This window comes from Notothenia coriiceps, unplaced genomic scaffold, assembly GCF_000735185.1.
Source record: "Notothenia coriiceps isolate Sejong01 unplaced genomic scaffold, NC01 NC01_scaffold00023616, whole genome shotgun sequence".
NCBI lineage: Eukaryota > Metazoa > Chordata > Actinopteri > Perciformes > Nototheniidae > Notothenia > Notothenia coriiceps.
In genome coordinates this window covers 231-27,364 of record NW_011356317.1, presented here as the reverse complement: position 1 = coordinate 27,364, position 27,134 = coordinate 231, and the positions used below count along the sequence as shown (strand labels likewise).

At 39.4% G+C, this 27,134-nt stretch overlaps 1 protein-coding gene across 1 annotated transcript; it reads left to right on the top strand.

Moving 5' to 3' along the window:
• Positions 1-5,399: 5,399 nt before the first annotated feature.
• LOC104954693 (oxysterol-binding protein-related protein 2-like) lies at positions 5,400-26,883 on the top strand (the record flags this gene model as incomplete). Its single annotated transcript, XM_010781871.1, has 12 exons — positions 5,400-5,501; positions 16,574-16,874; positions 20,233-20,359; positions 20,678-20,753; positions 21,032-21,166; positions 21,792-21,889; positions 22,515-22,697; positions 22,779-22,886; positions 24,905-24,994; positions 25,182-25,302; positions 25,889-26,008; positions 26,760-26,883. Coding segments are annotated over exons 2-12 (1,219 nt in total), but the record flags the coding sequence as incomplete, so codon positions are not given.
• Between the last annotated feature and the right edge of the window lie 251 nt (positions 26,884-27,134).

The window sequence follows — 27,134 nt, the reverse complement described above, 5'->3', positions numbered from 1 at the left end:
TCATTCAGGCCTCAGGATAACTGGAGGGAGGAAACCCAGCCATCCAACAGTAAATACTCGTTAACAATGAACATATTTTACTAATTATCAGTGAAAAAACACCCTGATTACCCTGACCTTTCATTCCTGTCCAATCCAAAGTGGGGATTAGAGTGCCTGATTTCAAGTCTGCATTGCTGAGAGGAAAAAAAAGACGATAATAGAAACCCGCTGTCCTTGCGAGTTATCTTCAGTCCAGTAATTGGAAAGCAGTGGGTGTGTGTTGCTGGTTATGAAGACACTCCAATAGTATGAATCAGCAGTGCTACTGCCTGCTGACAAGAGGCGACAGATACATTATTTCTATTTCTGCTCTCCATTTAGTTATTTTGCACCTTATATTTATGAGAACCATAGGTGCTGCTTGCAATTATTTTCTGAAACTAGATTTTTAAAATATATTATATAATTGATGTCATTAAATCGGAAAGTAAATTAAAAAGGATGCCAAGCAGGAATAACTATAAGAGGATGAAACATTACTGTAGGTTTGCTGGAATAATCTTTTCAATTTTTATAAATGTTTTATTATTATTTCGTTGAATTAGCCAGGCTAGCATTTTATCTCCTATTCCCAGTTTTGATGCTAGGGTTTGCTTACAGGGCAACATCAATCTTTTTATCTAACTCATGTCAAGACATTAAATGAGCTTATTTCCCAAATGTTATTAAACTGTTCCTTTAAATGTTTCCTCAATGTTCGTCAAATTCTTTAAGCACTCACACACATAATTCAAACACTTGCAGGCAATCATTTTTAGCCCGAACATTTCTTAATTTCTTATCAGTTGAACATGTTTTATTAATATGCATTTTTGCCCGCATCTCTGGGTGTTGAAGGGGTTCTGCAGCAGTGTTGTCAGCTTTACTGATTATCTTTGAATCCCTGCAAGAGTCAGAAGGGGAAGCTTTGTCTCCTGTGAGTAAAGTGAGTCTCGTGGCCAGATTGATCTAGAATCACACTTCTCCTGAGAGCTCCCTCCCTGCTGGGTTCAGTAGATGGCCTTCAAATGATATCAAATCACAGACCCCCTGCTGACACTTCTGGATCTCGCCTGGGGCACCTCGAATTGTGCAATGTGTGTGTGTGTTTGAGTGAGTGAACCCTTATCATCATTTAAGATAATACATTGAGTGCAAATGTGAATATGATTAATATCTTGGCTTTAAAAAGCCTCATTATTGGATTTAAAGTTCAGATTGGCTTAAAGCAGTTTGGCTGTCAATTCAAATGTAATCAAGTGTGGTTGAGGGTCAAAGCCTCTGCCATGTTGAGGTGTCCTTAAGCAAGGCACTACAAACCTAGGAAACTCTGGGGGGGGGGGATGTTTCATATCGATGCTTAGCTATAGTAAAATATTAATCATATTACATTGTCAGAAAACTTAATTTACTGAAAATCCAATTACGTAGATGCAATTAACCTATTAAGTGTGTCATTATAAACATGACTTCAAAGTCCTGAATACCAGTTTACTTGTTATATCTTTCACTTATTTATAGCCATCTGCAGACGTGGTCATGTAAATGCAATGTACATTTGCACATCATTTTGTGGAAGTCGCATGATTGATCACTCCGTTTTTGTAGATGTAAAATATAATTATATGTTAACACTAAACTATATTACCATTGTGGTTTAATAATTGTATACCTCACAATATTTTGGATAACGTGTGCATGCGTTTGAATAACGACATGCTTCTCAGCATGAGTCTATTGGAAGTCTTAAGTGACATAGCATCACAACCACTTTATTTAAGAATAATAGTGCCAGCTTTTACAGGACATCAACAAATAAAATCAACAAATAAAATATCAGTTATCCTCCAGATTAAAGGACAGGGGTGCGGAGACCATTTGAGAGCAAAGTGTCTCTATGTTCTACCTCCATCTAGTGGTGAGCCGACATAGGAGGAAGCAAAGGTTGCAACAAACCCATCAATGCACATTTTAGGTTTATTATGACACTAAGCCCCAATATTTAAAGTTGGGCTGGGGGCAAAGGAATTGCTTTATTACTTTAAAAACAAAAAACAAGTTCAGCAGGATGTCAATTTCAATCATTTTTACTGGCAAAAATGTCAAACACACAAAGTCATGTTTTCACCATTTCATCTTAACAGTATCTAATTAAGGAAGTACTTTGAGTTCATCTACAATTTAACACATTTTTCGGTTCAATTCATATTATTAATGTCTTTGTTCTTTATTCAAGTCTCCTTGTTTTTTTAAAACATATGTTACTTTCACCATATGCCCTGGGATTGTTATGTTCTTTTTGTTCCATTGTCTCTTTTCTGTTTTGACATAATTGTAAGTGTGTCTACAATAAAGACATACAAAAATAAAAAGTGTCTTTATATTTGGAGGCAATTTGGCAAGCACAGCAACCAGGAAGTAAAATATTCAAATGATTCATCTGATGCAGAGATTGATGTTGAAAGAAAGAGAAACACAAATATTTAACCAGCTGCTTTCCCTTCAAAATGAATGCTTTTTTTCCATTATAAGGAATGATCTTTTTGAACGTTTCAAACATTCATAATGAGTGAGTCATTCACATCTCTTTTTGTCTAACTCCCATATGTCATCATGTTAACAATAGTAGTAATTATTCTGAGTCTCTGTGTTTGGCCGGCAGAATATTTTCAACAAATGTTATTTGTGTTCACGTTTGTGTATTATGCATGCTTATGTGAGCATCTGTATGTGCAGTACATGACTGTGTCTTTGTGTGTGGGTTGCTGTGTACAAGCAGGCCTCTGTGTCCCACTGTGAGCCTGAATAGAGAACATTTTTTTCCTCTGCGCCACTGTTCCCTCCTCCTCTCCTGCTTTTTATCATCCGATCCTCTGATCCCCTTTCTTTTCCTCTCATCACACCATCATGGTTGTTATGTAATGATGGGAAAATAGATACACTGCTTGTCTGGCTGATTCGGCCCACAACAGCAAATCATTATTAAAAAAAATCTGCTTTTCTGTGTGCAGCCAGAGTTTTAAAAGCAAGCAGAATTTTGTACTTTGTCCTTAGACTTTGATGCCTGTTGTTGTTGAGTCAGGATGACCACCGCTGATCTAACAAAGCAAACAGCTAGAATACCCAGTTTGTTAATGACAAACAGACCAGGAATTACTATTTTATTGTGTGTCTAATGACTCTTCTTAGAAAAAAGCTTTGAGTGAGTGAGAACAGAAAATTAAAAAGCGTGATGAAACTGATTAAAAGCTTATTCCGGGCAATTGCAATGTGGGTTACAAGGAAATGTATTTGGTGTTTTAGTGCATAGACAAGAAACATAACTAGAACATATATAAAAAACTGAATACAAATATACAAAAAGTACAATTGGAAAATGTAAATATGTACAATTGTTGAAGGAAGGAAAATGAAAGGAAGAATTTGCAAGGAGTTGTTCGACGGGATGTACAGGTTCACAGTTGCCTATTAGAAATAAAAATAATATGCAATTTACAAGAAATATCCAATTAATGCATTATAAAAGACGGGTTGACAAACAAAAAGGGATATTTATTCATACAGGAATCTCCCTGAAGACAAATTAAGATATTTCAGACTTATATCCTAACTTATAAACTGGAGAACATGGCCGCGGAAAGACCAAGAGTGTCTGCAATACAATCTCAATGTAGACCATATGCCCAATTCTTGTTAGTGCCTGTGTTTGTCTCCAAGTAGGCAGTCAGCTGTATCACACATATCAATGACTGACAGGATACATAATTCATGAGAGAGATAAAACAAACGGGACAAGCTGATGTCTCATAGGACTTGAAATACCCACCAACTAAGTGCTACATGTTATACTGTAGAACTATAAAGTAACATGTTGTGTGCGAAGTAAAAAATTGGTAAATGCTAGACTTTTCTCTCAAAAAAACATAATCAAACATTATCTTTTGATCTATTTAGGTGCCCAGTAAAAGACTAGATTAGGATATTAATATGCAAAACTCTAATATGAACCACTTTCTCCAAATGTTTTAACAATCTACAGATCAACACAATTTTTTTGGTATTATCACCATCACTGTCATAGTCAACTGTATGAAACATCCACAAAACCACCCTGCGCACATACAAGAATTCCAGTTATTCTCATCATGATCAGTTAATCTACATAAGAGATAATATGGACAGTATGAAATAGGAAACCATTAAGGTGTGGTGTCTAGTGATCCCCAATGCTAGGTTACAGAACTCAAATGGCTGGATTTTTGCCCACCAATATCACCAAATAGTTTGAAATATTATTAAGATTAAAGTTTACAAATAGGTGTTTGATTCAATAATTAATCATAATGGAACATTATCAACAAAACATTTCTAATTTATCCTGTTTTGACACCTAATGATGTTATGCTTTTTATTAAACATACATAAGTCGTATAAAATAAACATTTTAAACATCATGTATAGCTCACATTATGCACTAAGTAGTTTGACCATAACTGGCCAATTAACGTGCATTGTTATTGGGCAAGGGTTTCCTGCCTTAAACTTCGGCCCATTCCCAAACCGCCCCCTACACCCTACCCCTACACCCTACCCCTCCGTTTGCGCGTTCACGCGGAGGGTCCGCCATATTAAGGGCTGTTCCAACCCAACGAGTGTGGAGCGGTGTGGAGGGGGAGTGGGTTATCAAGCCCTCAAACAGCGAGTCTGCAGCGGTGCTGACTTGAGACCGGTCTCTACCTGACCGGAGTCACGCTGTGTGTGTCAGGAAACAAGCTGTTAACAAGTAGTTCCAGCAAACATCCACTGATAAACTACGATGATAATAACCTCATNTAGTCCAGCAACATCCACTGATAAACTACGGGATGATAATAAACCTCATGATTGCCTATATGTTTAACTTAGGATCATACTGTAGTTTAGTCTAGAAAAAAGCCGTAAATGTGGCATTTATTATTAAAGTTGTGGTATATTTGTAGACTGTTGCAAAAAACTAAGAGGCTTTATGAAAACATCAGGTTAAAACTAAAAGAGCCCTTTAAACAAAAAACACAATGAAAGATGTTTGGAGTTTTATTTTAGTTATAATTTAAAATGTTTATTTCCAAGAGATTGCTGATTTGAATCGTTTGCTTACATACAGTTACGGCATTTCCTGTTTGCTGGCCGAGAGAGGAGAGGCCGTCCCAAAGCTTGCTGCTGTATTTACTCCCTCCATCTGACAGGAGGGAGCCTCGTTGAGTTGCGAGTGTGGCTACAGACGGAGTTCACTCCGTCACGGAGGGCTAGGGTCGAGGGAGTGGTTTGGGATTGGGCCTTCTTATTATACATCCATGCCTTAAACCTGATTGGCTACGGCAGGTCTGGCATTTATCGAACCACGCCCCCCTGTGTCAGGCACTTCCGCCTCTGTGTCAAGGCTTCACTAAATTCTTGCTCACATCCCTGGACTTGTCAAAACATTCACTCTGCGCACACAGGTAAGAAGACAGACATTTTGCTGCTCTGGCTTTGTTCTCCTGTTGTTTTTCTAGGCCATACTTTTTGCATTTTGTGTATAAGAAAGGTTGCTACGTGCTAGCCACCTTATTTTATTTTAGCCCGCCCGCTAACGTTAATGTTAGCTGTCAAAAAGCTTCCTGACGTCCTGTCAGAGTTGGAGCTGTCAGCTCGGTGTGTGTTGTTATTGAGAAGCAACAACCCGTATACCTGTTTAATTACCGTATTCTTGATTAAAACTGTTAGCTGAGGTTAATAAAGTTCAGAGTTGTCAAGCTAAGACAACTGCTAGACTCTAAGTGCTAATGTTAGCAAGCAAACACTTCACGGTAGCGTAGCATAAGTGATGGGTTCTCCTCGGCACTTCTGTAGCCAGTCCCACGTTGTTGCAATGGTAATGTGGATTATAATTAAAAACACAAAGGATGACAGTTGAGTGAAATATGGATTTGTAACTGCTGTTAGTCATCTGGCTCTTCCTAAATGTATTAGCAAGCTGTGCTAGTTAAGTTACGTAGTATGATAGTAGTGCGACTGTCAGATCTGCCCAAGGTGAAATGTACGTGGAGACGAATAAAGCTATAATAGAGAAAGAAGAACAGTGTGTGAAACATTGTGTGAGAAAGATTAGTATAAGGGTCACCATCAGCTCTTATCTCTGGCAAGGCGTAGGTTGAATTATTCTCCTATCAGGCTAACCGCCTCAGCAAACATTGGGAATGTTCCTCTGCCTGTTTTTCTTCCCACTCCCTCCATGTACATCCAACTCACATGAGACACTAGACAAACTAGGTATACATGTCAGTGTACTACAGGTCATTGACACAAGCCTCACACAGCAGGCTGTTTGTGAGACACAACCCTCAGAGGCATACATTGTATTGCTGCATCAAATGTCTTGTGATGGGAATGATGCCGGGAAAGATTACATTTCTTGTCCCAGAGGTATATTTGTTTTCATAGCCAGTACAGAGAAACATCTGAATATAGTAACTAACATACAGTGCTTACACTTGACACTGGTTCTGGTATGTTCAGATGCATACCAGCATCCGGTTGTTTAGTATACTCAAATATTTTGTCTACCATTTGGGAACCTTGTGTTACAATAACTGACTGAAATGCAGACACAGTGTTTGTAGTGGCTGAGGAAATGATACTGAAATATTGTGACACTTAAAGGAATAGGCAGTTAATTTTTCTGATTTATCAAGAGAAGATAAATAATCAAACAATATGTTGAGTGTGCTATGCTTGAAAAGTTATGTTTTGCATGATTAAAACTATTTTATAAGTAACATCAATTAGAATTCCAATAAGATTCAAAGATCTAATTATGTTTTTAAATGTTTTCCTGTCCTGAAGAAATCACACTTTTCAAAGAGAATTGGAACTTAACAACATGATCCTGAAGGCAGACACCTGCTGAATGTATTGCTACATTACACAAGACTCCAGGCCGTTCTCTGAGGAATAACGGCTGTTGTCATATTTTTTTTCGTCTCCCTCCCAAAGGTGTCTTAATTACCTCCTTAACTAGTTGCTATGGTGATGGGCTCCATTTGTAAGTGGAGCATCACAGTTTACGCAAAACAGAAGAGAGAGAGAGGGAAAGAAGAGAAAAGAGATGTGTTGTTAGCTAATGTATTGGGGTGCTATTTAAATGTTAATTACTTGAATACCTTTTTATAAATGATGCAACATGCATTTTGTGTGCTACGGTTACATTTTAAAGAACAGGAAAGACTTGTGTCCTAAAACCAAAATGTCAGCACAGTTGAGAGGAATAATGCAGTGATTGCAAGACTAAAATGCACCAAAGCAGATGTTACACCAGTGGAACCGTTTAACTTTGATGGCACCGTAGTTGTAGTTTTTAGATGTTATCTTTGTTCCTGGTTCTTAAAGGAAGAGTGGGATGTTAAGCTACAATGTGTCACTATAATTGAATACAAAAGGCACTAACAATATTGGGCTTCCTTTTGTTTCCATGCCTCTTATATCTAGCATGTGTTGCCGCATGGGGTTCTGGCAAAGTTGTAGCTTACCTTAGTCAAGGCAACCATCCTGGCAACAGGGAAACAGTACTGTATGTATCATTTATGAGAGAGCAGGGTAACGGCTAGCCAATCAGGAGACTGTCTCATACACAGCATTGTATTGTTTTGTTGTGCGTGTTTTCTGACTCACGGTCATTGTGAGTGCATGCTGGTAATCAGGGACAAACACCCTGCTACAGACACACCATTGCATCAGCAATCTTTTATATAGTAAAGTCATTTCCCAACAATATTTGACACATTTTGTATGTTTATATATATATATAGTGGGGCAAAAAAGTATTTAGTCAGCCACCAATTGTGCAAGTTCTCCCACTTAAAAAGATGAGAGAGGCCTGTAATTTTCATCCTATGTATACCTCAACTATGAGAGACAAAATGAGAAGAAAAAAAATCCAGAAAATCACATTGTCTTGTTTTTAAAGAATTTATTTTCAAATTATGGTGGAAAATAAGTATTTGGTCAATAACAAAAGTTCATCTCAATACTTTGTTATATACCCTTTGTTGGCAATGACAGAGGTCAAACATTTTCTGTAAGTCTTCACAAGGTTTTCACACACTGTTGCTGGTATTTTGGCCCATTCCTCCATGCAGATCTCCTCTAGAGCAGTGATGTTTTGGGGCTGTCGCTGGGCAACACGGACTTTCAACTCCCTCCAAAGATTTTCTATGGGGTTGAGATCTGGAGACTGGCTAGGCCACTCCAGGACCTTGAAATGCTTCTTGAGAAGCCACTCCTTCGTTGCCCGGGCGGTGTGTTTGGGATCATTGTCATGCTGAAAGACCCAGCCACGTTTCATCTTCAATGCCCTTGCTGATGGAAGGAGGTTGTCACTCAAAATCTCACGATACATGGCCCCATTCATTCTTTCCTTTACACGGATCAGTCGTCCTGGTCCCTTTGCAGAAAAACAGCCCCAAAGCATGATGTTTCCACCCCCATGTTTCACAGTAGGTATGGTGTTCTTTGGATGCAACTCAGCATTCTTTCTCCTCCAAACACGTCTAGTTGAGTTTTTACCAAAAAGTTCTATTTTGGTTTCATCTGACCATATGACATTCTCCCAATCCTCTTCTGGATCATCTAAATGCTCTCTAGCAAACTTCAGACGGGCCTGGACATGTACTGGCTTAAGCAGGGGGACACGTCTGGCACTGCAGGATTTGAGTCCCTGGCGGCGTAGTGTGTTACTGATGGTAGCCTTTGTTACTTTGGTCCCAGCTCTCTGCAGGTCACTGACCAGGTCCCCCCGTGTGGTTCTGGGATTTTTGCTCACCGTTCTTGTGATCATTTTGACCCCACGGGATGAGATCTTGCGTGGAGCCCCAGATCGAGGGAGATTATCAGTGGTCTTGTATGTCTTCCATTTTCTAATAATTGCTCCCACAGTTGATTTCTTCACACCAAGCTGCTTACCTATTGCAGATTCAGTCTTCCCAGCCTGGTGCAGGTCTACAATTTTGTTTCTGGTGTCCTTTGACAGCTCTTTGGTCTTGGCCATAGTGGAGTTTGGAGTGTGACTGTTTGAGGTTGTGGACAGGTGTCTTTTATACTGATAACGAGTTCAAACAGGTGCCATTAATACAGTTAACAAGTGGAGGACAGAGGAGGCTCTTAAAGAAGAAGTTACAGGTCTGTGAGAGCCAGAAATCTTGTTTGTTTGTAGGTGACCAAATACTTATTTTCCACCATAATTTAATTTGCAAATAAATTCTTTAAAAATCAGACAATGTGATTTTCTGGATTTTTTTCTTCTCATTTTGTTTCTCATAGTTGAGGTATACCTAGGATGAAAATTACAGGCCTCTTTCATCTTTTTAAGTGGGAGAACTTGCACAATTGGTGGCTTTCTAAATTACTTTTTTGCCCTACTGTATATATATACTGTATATATCCTTTATTTAACCAGTCTCATTGAGATTAAAATCTCTTTTCAAGAGCGACCTGGCCAAGAAGGAAACATGAACAATGTTACAACAAATGAACACAAAACAATACATGCAGACGTTTCATTTCATTATTTTTCACTGCATGATGTAAATTGCATAGAATGCAACAAGTGTGACTTTGGGCGTTTGATTTTCTTTCTTCTTGTTCATTCGTTATTTAGAAAGTTTAGGAGCAGCTCGGTAACAAGACTGCAAAGTATTTTGTCGTTTGCAAAAGTTACACGGCTGCAGAAAAAGACTAAAAGTCTATAAACACAATTTGCTAGATATAAAGCCTGTACCTCTTCAGAGTCTGGAAATGATTTATTAAGAGGTGCTAAAGCATTCAACATGTTAAATCCAAAAATATATTATAAATCCATCCCTACTTTCTCATCATCTGTGATAAACAGGACCACCAGAACAACAAGATACCAAAGCAAAAGTCGAGCTAAACCAGATCATCCAGTTCCACGCTAAGAAAGAATGTTGATCACAACTTGCGTTAAATTCATTCAGTCAGGAGGAGTGTCGCTTTGTTAGCATTGAAGGGTGGACCCATAGGAGAAAGATGCTGAGCAGGATTTCTATCTTTAAACCTGTGTGAAAGTAAGACTCATCCTAGCAGGTTTTACTGTGCTGACTCACATTTCTGCATTTCTGTGTGTGAGAGACTGTGTGTGAGAGACTGTGTGTGAGAGACTGTGTGTGAGAGGCTGTGTGTGAGAGGTTGTGTGTGAGAGACTGTGTGCTCAGCATCCTGCTCCGAAGGAGACAGTGTTTTGTTCCTAGAGGGATTACACTGTGATCGAGCAGGAGGAACATGAAGAGGTCAAACTCTTCACCTCATTCTGAAGCAGAGACACTAAGTATCTCTGCACAGGGATTACTGCTAGTTCTCCAGTAAAACAGAGGTAATGGAGATACCCTTACAAACATACTTTAGGCTTGAATCTTGAGCTATTATTTAAATGTTCTTAGGGCTGAGCAATATATTGAACATGTATTGATATTGTGATATGACACGCGATATCGTCTTGCATTGCATAAGCTATCTTTTCTTGGTTTTAACGGCTGCAATATGAGTCAATAATTCCACATCACTGTCGATGATTTACCAAAAATATAATTGTGTTAATATTTAGTGAAAGTGTCAATGATTAACTTTGTTTTAAGGGATACCTGTGGACTATTCTTATTATCTTAGTGCCTTTATGGCATTTATCTTAATTATGTATTTTCTGGCTAATATTTATTTTTCTTATCTTTATAGGCCATAAATATATCTTTTGTTTTCATGGCACAGTACTTAAATCCTTGAAGTCATTACTTTTCTTTCTACTTTGAATTTACTTTTTTCATTTCTTCAGCAGTTCTGGTTGCATTAATACCCAAATCCATCTAAATGTAAAAACAAATGACTTCTTGGGCTGATCATCAAAGGCTCCAGCCCCTCTCTTACTGTCTTTAGGGGACTAACCCTCCAGAACCAGAGATGTAAGGGGGGGAATGATAGGATAAGAGATTTTCTTCCCACTTAACAATCTTCAACTTGTGTTAAGAAATGCAGCCTGCTTCTTATTCGTTCTTTAGTCTCCTCACACTTCCTAATTTCATGTTCCCAGCTGCACCAGCGTGTGCTTTAAGCTGATTCGGTACAGCATATTAATGCTGCTGTATGTTTCCCATTCTGCTGAGCAGCCGTTAATGTAGCCAGCGATGCAAGTCCTCCCTCTGCAGCCCGGGACACATCGTGTTGACGTTAGCACTTCAAATGTGCCCCTGTCAGTGGATATACTCCAAGGTTACTCTTGTCATTGAGGTCAAATGATTTCCTGCGGTCGTACTCTAGTAATAAAAAGTTGTTTGTGGTTATTGACGCTTGAACTCTTTCGTGTTAATGGTCTTGTGATTCAGTTGTACTTTCCTAAGGGAGCATTGATGCATCATGATATACAGTACAGTAGTAGAGGATGTTTTAAAGAAGCAGCTCATAAAGAATAAGACATATACAGACATAGCTGTGATACAGTGTGAACGTTTTTGGTTTCCTTCCTTTTTAGGGGTTGTTTCCTTGTTGTTTGGGTGGACATTTTTTTGTAATCATGGACACAACCTGACAGAATTTGTACCGAAACTCCAACAGTGTTGTAGTGTGGGAAAGTTCTGAAAGGCTGCTGGCCATGATAAGAACTGAAAAACAAAGGCAAAAGAAAGAAATGTATCTATCTTAGCATCTACATGGGAGATTGTAATCACTTTCAAAAAACAACTGCATTAGAACAAAATGTTTAGTGAGTTAAGAGCACCTCTAAAAAATGATTTTATTACAATAGAATTTAGTCAAAGGTTGTGTGTCTGACCTGTGGTATGTATTTCACGGTCTGCAGTGCTGAGGTGTGTCCCCTATTGAGGTAGGTGTGTGTGAAAAGAAATAAAGAGGTGTGTGTGCTGTATCATTGCTAAGCGCTGAGCTCTGTTTCGCTTGGCAACAGCTCTCGTCTCCATTTCTTTCTCCCAGTCTGTCTTGGTCCTCTCTTTTTGTCTCTACAGCTTTGGATGTTTTGTCAGCCCTCGGAGGACGGACGTTGCTAAGCTAATAACTTTACAGACGACTTATGAATGAGACGGTCACATCGGTAGGTTTGTCTTTAGGGCTTGGAATGAAGGTTGTTTGTCTGTTTAAAATGTAACAGCGTGGTTGCTAAATTAACAAGCATTGGTATCACATGAAAAGGCAGCATGAAATGGTGATGCCCAGGGGGTCAGTAGAATTTGGTAGATTATATGTAATTCAATTAGTTTGACATCCAGTAACTAGTTAACAGTATTATTGTAAATACTGTCTTTGTTGAATATGATTGGAAACTTTTTCTAAATATTTGGACGTTAGACTTTTGAAATCAGGGGGTCTTCCAACCCTCTGTTTCATGTGGTTGTCTTTCTTTTCTTTTTTATTTGATGGGTTGATCCCTAAGATCATGTGTGATCATTTTAAGACCCAATGAGGTTTAGAGTCTGTTTACAATTGTGATTGGGCAACATAGTTTTAAGCAACAATACTTTTGGAAATCATTCTCTTTAAAAAACATTTTGTTTTATTCACTGTCTTATATGAACTTGATATTTCTGGTAAAACCAGCAAAGATGAACTTTCTTAACTTGGTCAGGTTGTAGTCAGCAGTTTGTTTTGGTGCAAAATGGGTTTTGATTCTATCTGAATGTTTTAATTCTAGGAAGTGTTTCCTCTACAGAAATAAGATGAATTGAAGTGAAGATCTTAGCCAAGCCACGTTCTGTACGGGTTCTTAGATTCAGTTTCTTTTGTTGGTTTTTACACATCTGAGAAAGGTCAAGTTCAGCCTGAGGGTTGTCATACGCTTTCTTAAGTGTGGCCGCATAATGAAGAGGAATTTTCTGTCTGCTTCTGAAGGTTGTGAACTAAGAGTCTGGAGTTTGAGTCGGTGTTGTTGACTGCAGGGATTTAGGACATTGTCTGCATCCTGATGCTTCCTGTTGCCTAATAGAAAATAAGATTTGTGTGGTGACTCCCAGGCGTGTTTTTGGCTCATAACTGGAAGCAGTGTGTTATGAGATGAATGTGTAAGATATCTGTCATACAGACGGATCAATCACAGCTGGATCAATTCCATCTAAAATAATCTGTGAATTGTAGTCAGTAAGTAGCGCTTTACAACCAAGGACAAATAAAGTCAATTATGTGCATTTTGATGCAATGATAATTACTACATAATTTACTACAGCCCCAGATCACCATAGCCTGTAACCCAGTCCCATCTCAGGGTGGAGTTTAACTGGGGAAAGGCAGCTGGACAGATGTTCATCCTGCCTGTTTTAGCTTTCAAACAATGATAAGAAAGGTTCAATAAAGCCTCATTATTCTTGGGTTGAATGGATGATACAGTTCATCACCTATACGATTGTATACTGTATGCGTGATAAGAAAATCATAAGCTCATGCAAATCACATGTTTAGCCATGTTTGCTTTATCTGCAGTACAGAGTACAAGAAGCCACTTGCCATGTCAGATGCTATGTTTTTACATTTTTTTGACATTTATAAAGACCGTAAGAAGATTTTCAAGGTTTCCAGTATGGACTTCACACACATATGATTGCTCTTCTTGGGTCTTTTAAATACCTTACCCTAATATGATACAACGTTGTTAACGTCAAACTCTCCACAGAATAACTGCATAATGTTTGGAGCAGAAAATTAGGCACTTTTTTCCTGTTAATAAGTGGTGAATAATTGTTGCATGGAAATCTGGTTGTCTGGATATTCTTGTAATGTTTGCAGTTCATGGGAAGAACACAGAGTACTGAAGCTCTGATGAAGTATGTGCGATAAGGGTTATCACTATTGTAGGCTTGGTCATGTTTTGGTACATAATCTGGCCACTTCGAAGCAGGAAGTATTGGGAAAGTCGCTTTGTATCCTCGTACTAGGGAGATACATTTGAGACACTCCAATTGACTTGTTTCCACCAGTCTGGAGTGAAGATACCCCGCTGCCTTGCATTATGGGATTATGAGACAATAGGAGTAACACATTTTATTATGTAAATGTTTTGTTTTATTTTAAAACATCATTTTAGATTAAATGGAGCCAATCAATTACAACACATAGATTAAAGTTTGGACGTTAAATTAGCTGTTCGAACAGTTATACCAAACATGTAATTCATGCTGTCCACCTTATCCATCGTGGATTCTGAGGCCAAAGTTCACTTGTGTGCTGAAGGCGTAACCTACTGAGTCACAGGCAGAGGTAGAAAACCCTGCCACTGTGTAGAAAAGTTGAAGGAAGAAGAAGGAAAATTGAGTACAGGCACTATTTTCCCCAAGATTCAGCGTTTCACCTTCAGAAAGGACTACCTCATTTCACCGCAGGTACGTCAAGAGTTTGTTGACGAATCCAGAAACAGCATAGATGATTAATTATAAAGATATTTATAGGTGTAAAAGGCCTTCAAGTGATCTTATCTAAATTACATTACATTAAATTAGGAACGATGAACAGTTTTTCAATGAACAGTTTTTCCATGGCTGTGTATCATTTCTTGCCTATAGTTTGAAACCAACAAGAGCTGAAATGTACAGATCAATATTGATGATTGGTCTTGACTAGAGTTGGAGGAACCAAAAGACAGTACAACTAAAGATAAAGAAAGGAATATTGCTCAACAATAATCAGTAACATTTCCATTAAAACTAAAATGTTTCCTTGGTTACATCCTCTAGTTCCCCTTTGACATTGTGTCATCCTCTTTATAGGGTTGCAAACATATTCATGCAAACATATTTAAAGCACAATACTCTAAAATGTAAACATTAACTTTGGAAATTCAGAAGCTGTAATGAGAAAGGACACTATTGTAACTTGTTCAGCAGACCTAATATAACAACTATTGCAGGTCGATAAGTGTTGAAACCTAGTTTGGTAGGGAAACATAAATGCCCTTTTTATTTGCCATTGTGTGAAAAATTAATAAATGAAGTTATGTCATGATGAGAGAACTGCAGTTCAAACCTTTTTTTGCTATTGTAATATTATACCTGAGTTTCAGACCAATACCTAAACAATATTATATTTACTTTTTTAGGGGAAGAAGAACATAACTTTACTGCTCACTGTGCTAACTTGTGATGCTTGACACGTTTGCGATATTCATGTTCAAACACAAAATGATTTAACTGTAATGTGAGAAGAGGCCCCTGCAGTGTGACTGTGTAAAGCTTACTTCTAATAATAATGGGTCAAAGTGTAAGTCAACATTTGTCATATTTGCTAATCGGGCTGTGTCATTATGATGGTTTTCTTGCATTGCTGACATCATGGGGGTCAAAGGGGTGATTGAAACAAACAGTTCAATTGGCTTCATCATGGATTGTTTCTATGAAACTGTGAAGCTTATAAGTGGACAGAAATACGAAACAATGAGTAAGCAATATTAATTATTAGTTTTTATAAAGCAGAACAATGTTATCTGCTGCCGACACAGTGGAGCATTTTCTTTCCAATAGCTATTTTGGTTACTGACCAGTGAAGCATCACTAAACCCTGTTTAATGAGTTGAGGGATTCAAATGGAATATGTTGCCACCTTGACTGACTTTCATCCTGTCACCTTTACTCATTGACATTCAACAGGTAAAGAATGATTTCTGAGTTTAGCTCTATGACGTACATTGTTAATGCCAGTTCAATCAATGGCTGAAACTCCAAGAGGATAGATACAAACCTCTTAAACAGGATGTCTAAAGACAAAGGTCAAAAGCAGACATTGAAGAATAAAAAGTGCTGGTCCAAGCTGTTATCAACTTGTTATTAAAACAACTTGTTATCGCATTTCTTGCTTAATAGTCATTTTAGACTGGACGTTACTTCCCTGATTTCTATGTTAAGTGTGATTATGCTGTTTGGAACTGTTTTTAAATATGAACTTGAGTTTAAAATGTAGATCCGAGCCAATGTACCCAACAGAAGGTAACAAAGGCCCTGAATGCCTGTGATGGTGATGTCCCAATTATGTAAATACTGTTCCAGAAAACTCTCTGTTTGCACTCAGTGGGCCATGATGGACCAAACTCTCAGCCTGACTAAGCTGCTTTTGATCTTGTAGCCTGGATAGATGAAAATGACCCTTTATCATCATCTGAAAAAGTACAGTCAAATATAACTCAGGATAATGGGGCTTGTGACGGCAATTTCTTTCGTTTCAATTGAACCAAACCTCATTTTGATATAAGCAGATTATTTGTCTAGCTCTGAAACGCAGTATTGTTGCTCGGACATGGACCAATCCATAATAATATTCTCTGTGGGTTGTCATCAGGCTTAGTTCTGCAGGACGATTACAGAGTTGTATGAACAATTCCAGTTTAGCTTTGACAATATGTTTTTCACATTGCTGCTTCATAGACATACTTGGTTTCTGCAAAAACATGTTTTTCTCTTATTAGTCAGGCTAGTCTTTGAAGGAAGCGACTCTCTGTTTACCCAAACTGAAGGCCTATATTGTTTTTCTGTCTCTACAGATCCTGCTTCTCTCGACAACGCTAAAGAAACCCAACCTGAGCTCAGAAGTCAGCTGTGGACGTCTCTGAATCAAGCTGCAGATTTGCTCCAATTGAGCCCCTGGATATTGAGCGAACATCGTGCTGTTGCCGTGCTGACAGGCCAGAGGGACATTGATCGCCAGGTGTCCCTCCAGAGGAACTCTGAGGGGTCGCCACGGAAAGGAACATGTTCTAGAAGTCGTACGTCTGTCCTAATCCACTGGTCGGCTTTGACTCTAGAAGATGAACAATGAGGATGAGTTCTACGACGCCGTCACAGGTAGGAGTGTATCCGAATCTGGTTTCTAATGGATAAAGTTGTTTTGTAGATCTTTCTGAAATAAAAGAGTGATTTTCTGTGTCTGTCCGAAAATAGAAAGTTCCCAATTGATGCCAGATGTCTCAACAGATTTTTCACAAAATTGTTGATTTGATTTCTTCTCTTCATTTGTAATTTTCTGAAACCAATATTTATGTATCATTTAGGTTAACTAGGATCTAAATGTATTTGGCTACAAGAGGCTATCTCGTAATAAGCTTAATACCCTCTGATGGAACCTAACCTGCTGTAGTCTGATGATTATTTCAATAATTCAGAGGTCTGCTATCTTGCGGTCATGATCGGTAAGGTCAGCAACAGCTTGCATTCTGGGAGGTTGTGTGGTTGTGGTCACCTTTACAAAATATAAAGAAGTAGAATTTGTGTGGGTTTTCCAGATAAGTACTAATTTCAGTGTGCGTCTCTTCTTTCTGGGTTTAAGGATATCAGTTGGTATCAATATCCCAAGATCAGCAGTGAACGCTCTACATCTGATACCCTTCATAAAGGCAGTTAAATGAAACCTGACTTTTATTAAGGAGTCATTGGTTTTAGATGTCTGCTTCTGTAAAAAGATTAGACATGTCTCCATGCATGGGATGCCATGAAGGGTCTGATATCTAGGAATTAGCTCATTATAAAGATTTGATTTAGCTAATCTATTATTTGGAGTTGCTTTGACTCACAAGGACGTTGTGTATACACTTGTGTGTCATCCTCACTATTTACTATGAGAGGGGCGTAGCTTGTCTTACATTCCAGGGGTCTGACTCGCCAGACTCTGGAGAGATACACTTTGAAGTGTTTCTCTTGGTTTTGGAAACGCTTTAATACTCTAAAGTTGGAGGAACACTCATTCGGAGAAATACTCACTGGTGATGTCAGTTAAAGTTGTACGGTCATTAGAACAATGTGAGAAATAAGACATTTGGACAACAACATGGATTTTATTGCCTGTGGACATAGTACTGTTTTAGTAAAACATTATAATTAACAGCTGTTAAAGGTGGGGTAGGTAATTTTGGAGAAACCAGCTCGAGTGCGCTAGAATTTGAAAATACACAACCGGAAAATCTGCCACTTCCTTACACAGCCCCTCCTCCAACACACACGAACGCGCACATGACCAATGAGGGCAAGAGCTAAGTTTGTGCACAGATGGAAGGCTGACAGGCAGGTAGCTTTTTACAGCACTACGGCTTCCACAGATCGGGATGTTAAGAGCATTCCATGGAATATATCAAAAAGTGTATCTAGAGCCGGTTTTCTCAAACTTACCTAACCCACCTTTAATCGCTTTAGTTTTTAATAGGGTGTTGTTCTGTCAGCAATTATTAACACAATTGCTTTTGTGCCTTTACTGCCTGTTGTGACCCTTTGTGTGATATTGCTAGGCACTCATGTTGACATGTTAATTGCTATTAGACTATTGTTTTTTCTTGTTTCCTGCCCATATATATACAAGAATCAAGTGTGTGTTTGTATCTGCCTGCCTCCTGTCTTTGACCATATTACTAATCTGAGACGGATGTGTTATTAATGTGTACACAGGGTGTCAGATGAAGTCAGGAACAGGTGGATTCCAGCATGGCTTTATTGTCTAGTTTGTTCTCCCTCATTGCACCTCTACTTTTGGTAAATAGATGTTAACTAGTATTCAATTTCAATATAAATGCTAGTCTTGGTGATTTTTTGTTCACAGACTATATTGATCCTTAACTTCTATCAGCTCTTTAAGAATTATCCAACCAATTCCAAGTATTAGAAAGCAATACTAAACAGATATGATCTAGGTCACTTCCTGGGAGCTACAAGGACTGGAAGGATAGGGTTACATTTCTCTGTATGTTCTAAATCAATGAAGATTTGCAGCACATGGTGATATTGCAACATCTGCTTTTTCAGCTTGTGGCTGGAGGATTTGTACTGATCTGGTTTGTGCATCACAACATATTGTTCTTTAGTCAGAATCAGAATCCCTTTATTAGTCCCTCAGAGGGGAAACGTACGTTGTTACAGCAGAAAAAGAGCCACAGACAGCCTAATGTTACACATGTAACATAACATGCATTTAAAAGTACTAAGTAAAAAAAAAAGTAGTGTGATACAATTACAATGAATCTTGTGTTATATATTACCTTCAGTTGGCAAACATGTACTCCAACAATTGCAGATCCCTTATTCAGCTACTATGATGTAAGATCTAATGTTTTGAATTCTAGCTTACACATTTTGCACCAAATATGAATGACACACCTGCATGTAGTGAAAGGCTGCTCATTAATACTCTGAAATGTAACACAAAGGGCTTTAACACAATCTAAAATGCCGTACCTCGGTAAGAGTACACTCCTGGTACGTTTGACGTAATACTGACAGCTGAGTAGGCGTGTTTAATAATTGATAATACACAACTTATTCTATTTTAAGTGGTTTCTAAGGCCCCACCTTGAGTTCACCTCTACTCCACCCTGCAGCAATTAATATTCACAAGTCATTTATCTTCTGGCTGACAGCCAGGTGTAGGTCGACACCTGCATGTATTCCCATTGACATTTACTGGTAAACCCAATGCCCTCACAGCAGGTGTACTATTGCTTTATTTTCGGTGTGCACGTACCAAAATGCTGCTTTTCCCTCGTAAAATGTTAAAGTGATGCCAGAAACTATATTTGTGTTCTTCAAAAACACTTGAATTACTCAAAAATGATGAAACTTGTCAGACGGCATTGACAGCTTTGTTATTACTGAGCTCCGACATCGCATTGTTGTTTAAGTCCGCAGCGCCTCCTTGTATACGGGTGTCTTGTTTTGTTTTGCGAGAATTTAAATATCTTATATACAAAATCAGTGCCACAGTATTGCCCTCATACTTTCTTTTTCTAGAAAAACCCTGAAATACTATTTAGTTTCATATGGCTGCGCCATGACAGTTTACATGGGATTTCCGAATTACATTGACATGTATTATATTGTGGAATTTTAGAATCATGACCATGAATTTAAAAAAAACATAGCATTAGGGTTTCTGAAGGGACACCAATGTAATGTAAGTGAAGAGGTTAGTCTGTGTAAACAGGTACCAGGCAATCAATCACATTTGCCTGTCACACACAGACTCAAAGTCCCTGATGCAAAACAGTTTGCAAATGTTTTGCACCATCCGTGACTTTGACCAATGTTGCAAGCAAACCTTTAGAGAGCTTTGTTTCTCTCTGAATATGCATTTCTGTGTTGCCTTTTATTGCACTCGTTGAAAGAGCAGGTATTCTGCGCAGAGCAGCTGCTGTGACCTCGAGTAACACTCTCTCTCCCACAGGTCTGGATTCAGACGAGTCGTATGAAGGCGTATCGGAGGCCAGCTTCAAAGATGCGCTGGTGTTTGACAGCAGCAGCCAGAAGAACAATGGGTCTGTGCCACAAGAGAATGGCATCAAGAAACACAGGTACTGCTGCATTCCTGCCCGCATTCCTCCTGCTGGGTTTGTTTGTATGTGGGTTACCTCTTCCTGAAACCAGCTCAATGTGTGGGGCAGGGTCGAAACACATTTCTTCTGTCCATGTCGCAATATTTTGTTATGCTGCGGTCAAATGAGAAAACAAAAAAAACAGCATGAAAAAACATGAATGCTTTTAGTCATATTAGGAACATTGGGTAGATGTGTAGACTGCCTCTTGTGGCTGAAATGTGTGTGACAATAACAAATACAACAAATCACTCATTTAAAATTATCCCTGTTTTTTGTTTTGTTTCTGTTTTTCAGGACGTCATTACCGGCGGCCATGTTCTCCAGAAACACTATCAGTGTGTGGAGCATCCTGAAGAAATGCATCGGACTGGTAAGGAGCCGCAGACTTTCAGACACAAATCAAATAACAATTAACACAAATCAAATTCAGTAGCTGCTCATTATTTTAGGGCCCTTGTTACCAGAGTCAGAGCAGTGTTTGAAATTACGTCACTGCCATGTCAAAAACTGATTGTGTAATATGAATTGTCTCCACTTCAAACAGTATTTGTTAGATGCCATGTGATCAGGAGGTTGGAGAGATTGAAATCAACTCAGATGATTACAAACTTGTTCTGTTAGTAAGGGTCACTGTGTGGTTTTTCCCAGGAACTCTCCAAGATCACGATGCCCATCGCCTTCAACGAGCCTCTGAGCTTCCTGCAGAGAATCACAGAGTACATGGAACACACTTACCTCATCAACAGAGCCTGCGCATTGCCCGACTCCATAGAGCGCATGCAGGTCAGACACACACACATGTACAGGAAGGACATAAAACAAATAAATATTCTGTACATTTTTTGCATTTTCTTGTTTAATTTAGCAATTTATTTACTGGATCTATATGCAAGTTTTAATATTCCTTTATGAGCACTAACCACATTTATTCCACTCATGAAAACATTCTATTCCAAGTATTTGCACTTCCATTTGCAAAAAACACGGTTTAGCTACACGGTACACTTTACAGCCCTTTGTGTTTTGTTTGGAAAGTTCTAGGTAAACCTCAATTAGTTGATTTCAGTTGCCATTTTGACCTCAACATGATGGGTTTATAATCACTGAATGTAAGAACTGCCCTGGTGCTGTAATTAAAGCTATGCATGAGCTACTACATATTGTAAATACAAAAAAAAAACAGAGATCAAGGTAATTTAATTCTCCAGGGTGGTGTGCACTTATCCGCTCATCCCCAGTGTATTGGATCAATAAAGCAACCAGTATGGAAAGCTCGACACACACAAACACTTATTGACTGACTGAGCCTGGCTCTAAACAAAAGGATTAATATGAGAACATGCAACGGCACAGGGAAAAGAAACAAACACAAACTCACTGACATGATGTGTACATTGTTTGTCTTTAGGCGGTAGCTGCTTTTGCTGTGTCAGCGGTTGCGTCTCAGTGGGACAGAACTGGAAAACCTTTCAACCCTCTGCTGGGAGAGACCTATGAGCTCACCAGGTACACACACACACACACACACACACACACACACACACACACACACACACACACACACACACACACACACACACACACACACTTTTTGTATTTAATGGGAACACCATCCTATGTTACATTACATTGTCAATGTGTCATTGTTTCTGTCTTGTCAGGTACTCTGCCACCATGTCATCTCGGTTTAGGTGTCAAATACAAATCTAATTTACCCTGTGATTTGGTTCCTTTATTTGATACAAGTAACTTTAGTGTTGAGATGATGTGGTAAGACCAGTTCTTCGTTTAGTGTGATTTTAAACCTCTTTCCCAATTCATAGCATTTGAAGAAGTTTCAGACTTTATATTTCACATCACACATTTTTAGCACTCCAGGTTTTGAATTTGAAGGAGAGTTGACAATGTTTACTAATATCTTGGACATTCTTAGACCATAGGAATAATGCCTGAATTTCTAAAAAATAGTTGTAGTTCTCCTTGAGATGTTTTTGGGCCATTTTAGCCTAAATTTGGCAGAAATGGGGGAGATAAAGAGGTCAGTGCAACTAAGGTCCAAGGGCTAGAATCAAACTCAAGTTGTTGTGTTGTCGCCCAGTTTAACGTTTCATTTCCCCCCTGCCCTCCACAGAGAGGACCAGGGCTTCCGGCTGGTGTCGGAGCAGGTATCCCACCATCCCCCGGTCAGTGCCTTCCATGCAGAGAGTCTGGTGGGGGACTTTGTCTTCCACGGATCTATCTACCCCAAACTCAAGTTCTGGGGCAAGAGCGTCGAGGCCGAGCCGAAAGGGACCATCACACTAGAGCTGCTCAAGTAAGTCTGGTGACAGTATGTTCACGTCACAGTTTTCTGATCCAGAATCAGTTCCTCATCGCTTCTTCTCCTCTCCTGCAGGCACAACGAGGCGTACACATGGAGTAACCCCTACTGCTGTGTTCACAACATCATCCTGGGGAAGCTGTGGATAGAGCAGTATGGCACCGTGGAGATAGTCAACCACAGGTGAACTGCACATGGGAGATGTAGCCTGTGATTACTCTTTACAGCAGGTCCTTTGTACTGTAGGCATGAGTGCAGTTTGTTGTTAATTGAACTGTATTGGTAACCTATGGGGACCCAAACAGTGTTTTTATAATTTGTCAAGACAAATATTAAAGGGGCCCTATTATGCTTTTTGGGGTGTTCAATTTCATATAGTTTGTTTTATACATTTTGGTGCATGTAAATGGTCTGCAAAGGGTCAAATCCCAAAGTTCCCTCCAGAGGGAGTATCTCACCCACACACTCGCCCCCTATCAATATTTTAGTTTGTAAAATGGTGGAGAAAAAAAAAGTTGAACGACTGACCTTTAAAGTTTCCTAAAGCCAAAGATGATGGCTGAATATTGCTAGTTTTGTTAACAAATTATATTACATTTATAACAAAATATTTATAAAAGGAAGAGGGCTGATTCACATTACAAAAGCTGAACCTAAATGATCTTTCTTTGAGCGTGATATTCTACTGAGTTTTTTAAAGAACACAAATGTTCTGCTTGGATGCCTGAATAAGGTCTGTTTATAGACAAACTTAAGATATATTAATGATTTGATTCTACAACACAGTTGACCCTCAAGCACACTCTCCTCTATCTTTGTTCAACAATCCTGCCCGGCGCCTTCATCTACTCTGGCTCAGCGTTTCACTTGAGCAGCTTGTGTGTCTTCTCGTGCAAACAATACGTCAAGCACTTGTAAACCTTTATTTATTTAAGCTCTGCAAGGCCTTTTTGTTATCCTTATGTCCATCCAATCTGAGTCATAATCACACAGCTGCTGAGATTCTGCTGTACTGAAGCACTGATTGCGTAAAAGAGCCTTGCATGAAGAACAGGGAGCGCTTGATCGAAACTTAGTGCAGGAAACAAAAAAGGCCTGTCTAGTTTCAGACTGACCTTTGTCTAAACAACACTAAGGAGGAATTAAATTACACTAATGAAAATCTTAATTGCAATTAGTAGATCAGGAACGTCGGTTTAGGAAACTTTAGCCTCAATCTTCATTGTTGTAGCATGAGTATTTTCTTTCTTCATTACAGTACATTACATTGCATTTAGCTGACGCTTTTATCCAAAGCGACTTACAATACGTGCATTCGACCAGGAAGATACAACCTTGAAGAAAACAGAATCATATAAGTACATCAGGTTTCATAGAGCCAAACATTTCAAGTGCTACTCAACTGGCTTTAGATAAGCCAGCCCTTTATTAGTATATAAGTGCTTTGTTAGTAATTCTATCGCTCAAAGTGGAGTCGAAAGAGGTGAGTTTTCAGTCTGCGCCGGAAGATGTGCAAGCTATCTGCTGTCCTGATTTCAATGGGGAGCTCATTCCACCATTTTGGAGCCAGGATAGCAAACCCACGAGTTTTTGTTGATGGGAACTTGGGTCCCCCTCGCAGTGCGGGTGCAGCGAGCTGTTTGGCCGATGCAGAGCGGAGTGCACGTGCTGGGGTGTACGGTTTAACCATGTCCTGGATGTAGGAAGGGCCAGATCCATTCGCAGCATGGTACGCAAGTACCAATGTCTTGAAGTGGATTCTAGCAGTTACCGGAAGCCAGTGAAGGGAGCGGAGGAGCGGCGTGGTGTGGGAGAATTTAGGAAGGTTGAAGACCAGACGAGCCGCTGCATTCTGGATGAGCTGCAGAGGTCGGATGGCACATGCAGGTAGACCAGCCAGGAGGGAGTTGCAGTAGTCTAGGCGTGAGATGACGAGAGCCTGGGCCAGAACCTGCCCTGTTTTCTGGGTCAGCTGGGGACGTATCCTCCTGATGTTGTAAAGCGTGTATCTGCAGCAGCGGGTCGTAGCAGCAATGTTTGCAGTGAAGGACAGTTTGTTATCTAGGATCACACCCAGATTCCTTGCAGTCTGAGTCGGGGAAACAACAGAGGTGCCGATGTTGATTGTTGATTCTTCATTGTTATGGACTAAATAAATCTATGGACGTTAACCGGCTCTTCTTCACTCGGTTTTTCTGCAGCACTGGAGACAAATGCGTGTTGAATTTCAAACCCTGCGGGATGTTTGGCAAAGAGCTGCACAAAGTGGAGGGATACATCCAGGATAAGAGGTTAGAATGCACTCTTAAAATACACTTCAGTCAAATGTTATCCTGAACTGGTTCTCCATTATCCTTCTCTGCTTCTTCCTCTCTTCTCTCTATCTTCCTTTGTGTTGTCCTTCATTTCCACTCACATATCATTTGCATATGTTTCTCTTTCTCATTCTTCCCTCCATTTCTCTGTTCTCTCCGTCAGTAAAAAGAAGCACTGTGTGATCTACGGGAAGTGGACCGAGTGCATGTGGAGCGTGGACCCTCAGGCGTACGAGGCCCACAAGAAGTCGGAGAAGAGAGGGGACAACAAGAAGCACAAAAGTGTGAGTGGAAGTTAGGAATCAGATTCTTCAAATCTAAAACTGTTATTCATATCGCAGATTAACAAAAGAAACTGACCACATTTAATACACACAGAATGAAATGAACTAAAACCAGCGACTCAACACATTATAAACACGGAGAGTAACTAAAACAGAAATGAAATCACATCAAATAAATTCTTAAATAGTGGGTTGTATCAGTATTTATGTGTCTACTGTTTTAATGTTATGCAAATATAAAATACTCATAGACAGTATCGTATTGCCTTTATTTTACCTATTGTTTAAAATATAATTGAATTGCTTGTTTTCTATAATTATCTTGTGACTTTGTATTTTTGTCTTGATTTCCTGTTGGTGTCCACAGCATTCTGTGTGGTCATATCCAGGTAAAGCAGCAGACTGGAGGTCTTTAGCTGTAGTCTGTTTGCTTGTTTGTAGTGAATAAAATAGCTGTAACATGTATGTAGTTTTCCTGGTGGGTTTTAGAAAGACCTCTCCTGGAACAAGACACCCAATCCTGTTTATAAAGTAGAAACTAAGATGCTTCACCCTCTGCAGTTTAAATAACAAGTGTGTTTCCCAGGAGGACCAGGAGGAGAACGATGACGCGGACGACATGCCCGATGCCCAGGAGACGGTCTGTGTGGTACCAGGAAGCACTCTGCTGTGGAGGATAGACTCCAGACCGGCTCTCTCTACTCAGGTACCAGAAAACACTCAAAAGAGCCCGATACAAAAAGTCTGATATTCACATATTTAAAAACCAGAAAACTATTAGCTTTTTTACCCGAACAGTGTTGATTGGGGACTGTAATGTTTCATTGATGCCACATTTCCGCTGCATGTTACGACACGGCTCTTCTCAACTCCACTTGCTTTTTTTATTTTTCGTTTAGCTAGAGTTGTTGATAGTACCCACTTATTTTCCTGTAACACCTCCATAGAGGTTACAATAGACCTGAGCCAATACAAGGGGTGGTCAAGCATAATCAACATTTAAGAAATCCCATAATGACTGATGCAATATCCAGAATGCAGTAAGGGCAATGTTTCGGTTGAGTTCCTCATATTAAAGCGAGAATGAAAGATCATGTGAATAATGTTTCAAAAATGATAATTCTCTCTGATATATTGCAAATCACATCGCAATTGCAGAATCAGTCAATATTATTGCAACCAGTTAGGCAGGAATGAAAAGACTGCTGTTCACTGATCGGTCAGAGAGAATCGTAACTAGCCTGACACAGGACATCCTGCACCAACCCGTCATATTCAGCGAGTGTTCGTTTACAATGATGTCAGGGCAGATTCAGGCGAGAACAGAACCTCCATTAAGGAAAACATTTTTGGAAAAAGGCCTGGTACTTTAGTCGAAATATGCAATGGAAATTAGGCATTTCAAACATTTAATATCCTTAACTCCCTCTCAATCTTTCTTCCACTTCCCTCCCCAGATGTACAACTTCACCAACTTTGCGATGTCTCTCAATGAGATGGAGCCCGGCATGGAGGGCAGGGTGGCCCCCACAGACTGCCGCTTCAGGCCCGACATCAGAGCCATGGAGAACGGCTTGATGGGTAATTCCATATTAAACATCCCTTTTTAAAATTGTCTTGTAGAGTCTGTTTGATCACAGCCGACCTACAAGGCAGATTAGTCTCTCTGGAACTTCAGAAAAAAAGGCACTAATGAGACAATGCTGCCCCCTGCTGGCTGTCTGTGTCACTATCATCTATTTTTGTTAATCTAAGGCTGCAGCCACAAAAGGACGATAACGGAAACGCACCGAAATCGTTATCAAAAAAGTCTTCCGTCCACAGCAATAGGC